Source organism: Myodes glareolus, chromosome 27 (genome assembly GCF_982192425.1).
Source record: "Myodes glareolus chromosome 27, mMyoGla1.1, whole genome shotgun sequence".
NCBI classification, from domain to species: Eukaryota; Metazoa; Chordata; class Mammalia; order Rodentia; family Cricetidae; genus Myodes; species Myodes glareolus.
Genome location: NC_142052.1, coordinates 44,531,147 through 44,540,332, shown reverse-complemented (window position 1 = coordinate 44,540,332; position 9,186 = coordinate 44,531,147). Strand labels below are relative to the sequence as shown.

The 9,186-nt window shown below is 38.5% G+C and overlaps 1 protein-coding gene across 2 annotated transcripts in view; it reads right to left on the bottom strand.

Annotated features, from left to right (window-relative positions):
- Positions 1-488: 488 nt before the first annotated feature.
- Positions 489-9,186, bottom strand: part of Bmpr2 (bone morphogenetic protein receptor type 2) — a 112,763-nt gene continuing 104,065 nt past the window's right edge. Inside the window, exon 13 of one of the 2 annotated variants that reach the window (XM_048428779.3) lies at positions 489-7,979. In XM_048428779.3, coding sequence (XP_048284736.3) covers positions 7,732-7,979 — 248 coding nt within the window. In that variant the 3' untranslated portion in view covers positions 489-7,731. Of the gene's footprint in view, positions 7,983-9,186 lie in introns of both variants that reach the window. The other variant, XM_048428778.3, reaches the window with a different exon arrangement.

Sequence of the window (9,186 nt, the reverse complement as noted above, 5' to 3'; positions counted from 1 at the left end):
GATGTCTGGCATAGGCTGAGCAGCTGGAAAGCAGCAGCTACGGCTCTAACTGCAGCTGATACTTTGTATCACACTGAGTCAAGTAGAACGGCTACGGCTCTAACTGCAGCTGATACTTTGTATCACACTGAGTCAAGTAGAATGGCTACGGCTCTAACTGCAGCTGATACTTTGTATCACACTGAGTCAAGTAGAACGGTTACTGACTCTACTGCAATGTCTCGAGGATACCACATTAGCATTGGCAATTTCTGCAGACTGCATGAGATTAAAAAAAAATACACTTTATGGGGCTGGAGAGGTGGCTCAGCAGTTCACAGCCCTGGCTGCTCTTCCAGAGGATTGGGTTAAATTCCCGGCACCCACATGGCGGCTCACAAACAGTGCAACCCCCAGTTCGAGGGGATCCCACACCCTAGCACAGACATACGTACAGGCAAAACACCGATGATCACAAAGTAAATAAATCTTTTTAAAAATACACTTAATGTCATTAATATGATCTTTAATAAATGGAATAATGCACCATTTTACAGCAAGCCTTTCAAACCTAAAGAACTGCCTTAAAACTTCCTTTGCCAATGTCTCTGTCTCAATACAATCTTTTATTTAGGTTTATATATATCAAAGCATTTACTTACACTTATTCATAGAAAACTCTTTAGTGGCTTAATGTCAGCGTTCATAGTGGCATCCATAGATAATACAAAAGAAAGTGATCTGCTTTATTTCATACTCACACTGCTCCATCAAACACAACTTATACAGCATAGCAAGGTCTCAGATGGCTTATACAAAAGCAAAATAACTGAAAGTAATTATTCATAAACTCACACACGATTTTCTATCTGTAATGTAAGAACAAAATACACCAACAGAAGATACCCGTTAACAAGAAAGAGGGTTCCGAGGAGGAGCCAACCTTGTCAGCCTCCCCAGAAGTGAATACTTGGCAGCTGATGTTTCTCCTGTCCGTTCAGAAAAAACACGGCAGCCACACATCTCCATGTTTCAGCTATAACAACCTAAGAGTTAGTGTATTTTACAGTTATCCATGAAATTCACTTGAAAAATTAGCAACAGAAAATTCAGGATGATTCCAGCTTACACAAACACTTATACAATACAATCTATAGATACGGAGACATAACATACAACGTCGCTTAAATAAATAAATGTTACCAGGAAAGGATAAAAAGCCACAGAAGTCAGCAACTCAATCTTGAATCGAAACCTAATTTCTTTGAATTGCATTTTTTAGTCATTAGTTTTCTTACCCTTACACATCTTTACAACTGTTTCTTTTATATACTTAAGACTGATAACAAGGTAGGGAGCCTGAGACAAGAGACTGATTACAAACAACCCCACTGCTAAGATTTAAACAGACAACAGACCAATTGGAGCTTAAGTTGGTCTGACTTAAAGAAGAACTGACTGGCTCTGCCAGCGTGAACACCGGTTACCAGAGATCACCTTCTCATCACTACAGCTGCGGTCATCAGCTCACCTCCAGAAGACAGTTTTATAATGCTAATTATCTCTTAAGAAAACTCTATCTCAGAATTACTTTTCCTAAGCTCTCTTATTATAAAAAAAAAAAAACAATACACACACACACACACACACACACACACACACACACACACAAAACAAAACAAAACATTGGCTCCATCACATGTAACCACGGAACCAAGAACAGAACGTGTTTAAGCCGTTGCTTTAACTCCAAGGCTTAAATCTGCCATACCATGTGGCCAATTAGTTGAGTCATTCCTTCTATTCAGTAATTACAGAACTGGGCAAGTTTTTACGATTAATGAAATCAAATATCATGTCAATGTGAATTAAGTCAAATAATATGATGACACATTACTATGCAACAAACACGTTTAAATATCCAGCTAGATCTAATTGCTTGTTTGCTGTCAACTGACGGGTCAGAGTACAAACAGACGAAAGGCGCCCTGAGATTTTAAGTAATACTATGTCTAAAGGTGATTCAAACCATGAGATGTTTCTGAAATTTAAAATACAAATAAAATGGGGGGAGTCTTTTAAAAAGAAGAAACAGTTAAGTTGTAATTTCAAGTACAGTCAATTTTCTTTAAAATTCAGCTACAAACTGTACATCCTAATGAAGCAATTTAGTTCTAAAGATTCCTTCTGCTCCGGATTTTAATGTGGGCTCCAAACTAAATTTTACAAATGAACATGTGTGTTTACAACGTTCATTAGAAACATCTCAAACACCATAGTAAAGATAAAATTGGAATTCTAAAGGTTTAATAGATTTATTTGGGGCATAATTTTAACATATAGTATAGCCTCTTGAATATTTACTTTCAAATCTATATGCCATGAGATAAAATTTGAAGATTTACTTTCTATGCAAACACCCAACTTTAACTACTTGAAAGTTAAATGAAAATCGTCCCAGTCCACCCACTCTATGCTGCAAAAACAACGGTAAGCATTTCAAAAGTGGTCTACAAAAATACAAAAATATCCATGGATAATACCTGATTTTTGTAGGGTCTGCTTTTGAAAGTTAATTCTGCATCTAGTGTTTAATACAGTATTTGATATGAAGAAAAATGTACAGGATTTGTTGTGGCTCAATCACAATACTAAAACTCCCTGTGACGCAGTGCGAGTTTAGAGAAAATGATACACAATTATAAATGCTTATATGCATGGCTTTTTAGCTCTACCTGTGCAGATATAAAATCATAAAATACACTTTAATAGAAAATGTAGCTAATACAAAATTAAGTGCTGATTTTGGGTGGTATGATGATTTAATTCAATGTCGAATGGCGACATCTGGACTGAGTCCTACCAAGCTGCTGTGCTATAAATTAACTGGAGCAATTCATCTGAACATAACATAGAATTCTATGTGCTTTTAAATATAGATAAAGCCATCAAAACAGATGAGCAGAAAAGACCTAGCGGAACCGGGACAATTTTATCTGATGAACAGGGTTAGCTGAGAAGCCTGAAGCCGACTAAGAGCAACAGAGAGGACGGCCATCTATTCTCTTTTCCCTGTGAAGTATGAGAAACACACCAATCACATGTGAGAGAGAGAACAGGTATGAAGAAAGCTCTCCTGACACAGGACTGCCTGTCAGTGGAGGGACAGGCAGGATAACCCATGAGGGGATTTAAAGAGAGGACTAGCAGGTGGCCACCTCTGTGGGCACACGGAGAGGCCTGCTCAGGAGGTAGCCAGCCAGCCTGACGTAATCAATCAGCAGGGTTAGGAAGGGATCATGTAAGGAAGTTTTTGGACAAAGTTTGCATAGTTTATAATCTAAACAAAAAGGTTAAAATGCAACTTTATCTTCTGGAAAACAAAAAACACCACAACCCGCTGTCAGTCAAGGGTGTGAATACTGAAAATTATCATAGCTTAAAAAAAAGATTCCTGGGGTCTCTGCGGGAGTGTTACACACTTCCTGAAATCGCAGGTCTAGAACATCAGCTAGCATGCGTGAAGAATCTATCTTTTAAGGAATTAAGGATATAAAGTAATTATATATGTATTTTAAAAATCTGTGTGAATAGTCATGTAATAACATACACAAGACAGGTACTAAGTTCAACATAGGCTTTAAAAATATGGTATAAAATAAAATACAATATCAAATACTAGTGAGGGACTCACGAATGTCCATAAATATGGGAACAGGAAATGTTTATTGGATTTTTTTCATCTTAAATGACTTGTTAATAGAGACCAACTGTGCAACAGAACAGCTACAGCTTACCGGGTATTCCTTTGGGATTCAGAAATCAAACTTGGAAATACTCTAATAAAAATATTTGCCAAAATTTGTGATAATTCCCACGGACTGACTATTGAGTGACCCTTCTCTGTTTTCTCATTCAGAACCAACATACAGTTTCTGGAACAAACCACACATGTAAGGAAGCTATGACAACCTGCCTTATAAAGATGGGTATTAGCAGCCGGGCAGTGGTGGCGCACGCCTTTAATCCCAGCACTCAGGAGCCAGAGGCAGGTGGATCTCTGTGAGTTCGAAGCCAACCTGGTCTACAAGAGCTAGTTCCAGGACAGGCTCTAAAGCTACAGAGAAACCCTGTCTCGAAAAAGCAAAACATTACTACTAATAATAAAGGGTGTTAATTTTGTATTTTTCTACATCATATACATCTTATTTGGTTCTTTGACTTAACATTTTTTTCTAGCATTGCTAAAGCAGAAATTTTACAGATGGAGTCAAAGGATTGACAAGACTGAAAATGTACATTAAATTTTTTTCTAAATCTAATATGGGATCACTTTAGGGTCTCTCTGTTAGTTCCCTCAGCTTCCTTCACCTTCCTCTTAAAGTTGACTTTGCCTTCAGTTCTGCAATGTATCAGACGAAAAGCAACGTGATTTTAGGGTGTAGGCTGAATTTTGTACTGAATTAGTAACTGTCTTTAAGCAATAGTGATTACCTAACTTCTCAAACCATTAAGTTATCTGGCGTGGCTTATATACAAGTCACAATCTGCTGGAGTAAAAATGTCAGTGCATTACACATCTGTCCATGAAGGAAGCAGACCGTGTGTGGATGAAAGAGATGTGCAGAAACGAACCTGGGATTTTACCCTAGGTAAACTTGGACAAATTAGGTATCATCTCTTAATGTTTCCTTGTTCGTAAAATATGAAAATTAATTAAAATATGGCTGCTGTGAAGATGAGAAAATAGTGCATGTACACGCCAGTTTCCAGAGTATGTCCTTTCACAATGTCCTCAGTAAAAGTGGTTTTAAATTATACATTTAAATGTTTTAGGGTTTTTATTTAAATCACTTTATTCTATACATAATTCAAATTAAGTTCTTTCCATTACTTAGTTTTGGTATACGATTAGGATTTTAAGATTTATTTTTATATTTTTAGTTATGTGTACGTTTGTGTAGGGTGTCATGTGCACGTCAGGAGGCTGTGACCAGCCATGCGGCTGCTGTGAGTTCGACCTGGGTCCTCGGAAAAGCAGAAATCACTGCTAGCTGCCTTGCTGCTTCTCCAGCCCCACAAATGGCATTTTTTAAAGAAAATGTCCTGTTATGGTTCTTTAAAGATTATAATACTGTTCAGGGAAATATTTTTGAACTGAATGACTTTTAATCAAAAGACCCAACATTAATTTTTATGTGAAATCTTGTGGTAAATTCAGTTTCAGCTTCAAAAATCAGATAAATAAAGTGAACAAGTAATTTAAGTTATTAAAGCGATTTTTGAGTGCTCTGTATTATAAATTCCAAAACTTATTAAAAGGACCTATGCTTTCTACCATTCCTATTTTTCAAGCAGTTACCATGTATTAGTGAAAGGAATTATTTGTTTTAAACTTATCTGCATGAGATTGGAAACGATACCCTTTTTCTTTTAACCTGGCATATTAATTTTTAAAGCATTTCATAAATGTATTAACCATTAAAGACTGTTGGGAAATTCACAAGTGACTGGCCTTAACACAAACTATTAGAATGGAAGGCAGTTTTCTGACAGAAGAAGACCTGCTGGACCTCCAGGGGTCGTTTATTCTCAGTGCTTCAGTTAGAGATGGAAGGAATATAATTTATTTTGATTTAAAGTTGTCCAACAACTGAAAAAACAAAAATCCTGAAATGCATCTGAAAGACATATGGACAGAAAAGGAAGTAAAAGACACAAATTATTTGTTACATAGATAAAAAAAAATCATCACTATCTGAAATAAACTGATGTCAGAAGACAAAATTTATACTAAGAATCTGAGTTCGAGGCCAGCCTGGTCTACAGAGTGAGTTCCAGGACAGCCAGAGCTACACAGACAAACACTGTCACGAGAAAAAAAAACCCAAACCCAAACGAAACAAGACAAATCTGACCCACAAGACAGGCCAATAAAGCACAAAAGGGAGAAAGGGGCCCCGGGCAAGAATAAGACCATCTTAATCCAAGGACTGAGACTCCAGTCAGCAGCGCAGCTGAATAAATGTTTTAAACGTTGTCACATCAAAGAAGTGCAGCAGATGGCAAGTCAAAGAAGGCTCCTACAAGTAAGTCACAAGTACTGTGGACAGTGTACTGGGAAAAGGGGCTGGCTGTCTTTAGTTAAATCGTGAGGGTAGAGGATTACAAATGAGAAAATGGTGTTCAGGACACAAGAACTGAGATCAGGAATTTGGAGACTTACACTTAACTTTTTTATCTCCCCCTGCAAAAAATTAAAGCTTAATCAGATAATGCACAATAAGAATTCTGAGCATCTGAAAACAGAATCATTTGTTTGCAAACTGGCGGGAAACGACGCTTAGGGAAAATCCGTATCTGACAGAAAGTGCTTTATTAAAAGACACAGCGCCTGGTTTACAGATCATTCGTGACAAAAGGAGAAGCGGAGAGAGAGGGACTGTGACCTCACCGGCACGCTGTCACCAGAAGGCAGGCTCTGCCACAACACGAATAATAGATGCTGCTCAAAGTCGAGGACCATGTGAAATTGGCAAAGGGAGAAATCATGAAAACAGGATTAGCAAAGAAAGTTACTGAAAGAAAGAGGGTAAATCTTAGCTGTCTCAATAGTCCTAAGTCTGGCAGCAAGCCCTTCCTCCACAGGACTGGGCGTGCTGGCTGACTGAGCTCTCCACACAGTGTTTTAGGTCATGGGAAGAAGAATCGTTTTCAAAGCTGTCAGGCTTTGCTGGGAAACAATAAAAGATACTGTAAATTCCAAACTATGAGTTTTTCTGAAGTTATTATAAATAGGAAATGTAATTTAATTTGTGATGGTCAGAAAAACCAAAGTTCCTACACTACATCACCTTGCCCATCTACTTACTTAAAAATTCCACGTAAGTTTAGCTCTATAAATTTTCTGATAAAAAGTATTTATTAAATAAATGAATATGGAACATGAACATACATAGAAAAAATAAAATGGAAACGGCTAATATTTGCTTCCTTCTGTTTTGTTCTATGCTCTCTTATGAACTTCCAAAATCAGAACCAAATATGCTTATTAAAATGCCTGGAAGGAAACACTTGGTATTTGGAAGGCTAAAAGACAAAGGCATTTCAAGAACGGTTTTGGTACGTCCTTTTTGGAGCCCTTTGAACGGTGTCTATGCATTCTCCCTAAGGAGGAAGCAAGAAAATGTTCATCTTATCGAAGAATGGGGGACAAGTTTCAACAGTGGAAGAATGTGTGCCCTGCTAGGAGAGAGCTGGTAAGAAAGCTTCTTTGTGGTCTACAGACTATTGCACATTCAAATAAAATACGAGAGAAGAATGTCCAACAGATAACATATAAACGAAGCCTGGGTACAGACACCGCTGCAGTCGGGCCCGTCTTAATCTGCTTCTGCTTTAGTGACCTTTAGAAATGGTCCAAACTGATTATCAGCAATACACTGGTTTTGCTTTTTTTCTTAAAAAAATATTTTGAGACCACTTTTGATACGCACACACATAATGTGGTCATAACAGACAAATATAACTTTAGCAAGACTAAACAAAAGTGCAAAACTTAAAAAACAAAATTAAAAAATATGGAAGCATGAGCTAAAATTTTCTGCATAGCTGAAATCTATTTAAAGCAAGTCCTGGTGCGGGGGTGGGAAGGGGTGCTGACAGGAGGTTAAAGCAGTTTGTTTTTTAAATGTCTTCTGCATGTTTAAATGATGCAAAAAAATAATTTCACTCCATAAGATTGAAAACATCTCACAGACAATTCATCCCCACATCCTTAGACACCATGGTGGTGGCAGTGCCCCCTTCTGCGAGGTACACAGCAGTGCTGGATTTAGAATGGCCTGCTCGGTCACTCCCATTGTTGTTGACCTCACAGTCCAGGGGTTCAGTGGAGATGACCCACGTGGAGGGGCGCCACCGCTTAAGGGAGTAGGGAGTTTTCACGCGTTTCTTGATCTTTTCCCCTGATCCTGATTTGCCATCCTGCGTGGACTCTCCTACTGAAAACAAAAGCACAAGAGAGGAGCCGTATGAAAGGGTGGCATACAGTTCAGAAGTACACAAGGTAGCTTGGCACGCACAGGTGAGTTCAATCTCAGGACCACTGAAGCCCCGCCCGTGGTGTTTATCTGTAATCCAAGCACTGCGGGAGTGCGAGCAGGAGGAGCAGAAGCTCAACACTGTCCTTGTCTCCACAGCTACTACAGAGCCCAGCCTGAGCTACCTAAGACTCTAACCATACCAAACGAAACCAAACTGGATGGGAAAATAAAGGGGCTGAATTTCACCAACAGGTTCAACCAGCATCTACAGACCCAAATGGGATATTTCTTATAATATGTAATGCTAGACAGTTTTTCTAAGTAAAATTCAACCAATTCATCTTTGAGACATAATTAAAAAAATAAATAAATCTCACAAGAACTGATAAAATTCAAAATTCTTTCCATTTTGTTTGTTTAATTTTTGAGACAGGGTTTCCTGTGTAGCCCTGGCTGTCCTAGAACTCACTCTATAGACCAAGCTGGTCTCAAACTCACAGAGATCCAACTGTTTCTGCCTCCCATGTGCTGGATTAAAAGTGTGTGCCACCACTGCCCGGCAAGAAGATTCAAAATTCTTAGTTGCATTTTCAAATCCTCTTGCTCTGGTTCAGACTCCAACTTGCTAAAAACACTTATCATTTGATTTAATGCTGAAATGTGGACTAGGAACGGAGTGGGTGATGCACTCCTGAAATTCAAGGTTCTCAGGAAGTTGAGGCGGGAAGATAGTGAGTTTCAGTCCAGCCTTTGGTACAACGAGTTATAAAGTGAGTCCTTATCTCAAAAAGACAAAGCAAAACAAAAAATGCTCAAAGTGGATCAAACTCAAAAGGTCTTTAACATGTAATGGTTTTACAGGGACGAGCATTTTCCCGTAATTCTCTGTTCTCATATTTGACAAGATGCTTCGTGGATACAGAAGCAAGCGAGGTGTGTCAACTAGGTTGTAATATAAACCACTCAAGTAACAGGCTAGGATTCTTTCTCTCTCTCTCTCTCTCTCTCTCTCTCTCTCTCTCTCTCTTTCTTTCTTTCTTTTTAACACAGGGTTTCTCTGTGTAGCCCTGACTGTCCTGAACTCACTCTGTAGACCAGGCTGGCCTCATCAAACGTAGAGGTAGGTATGTCTGCCTCTGCTTCCTCAGTGTTGAGATTAAAG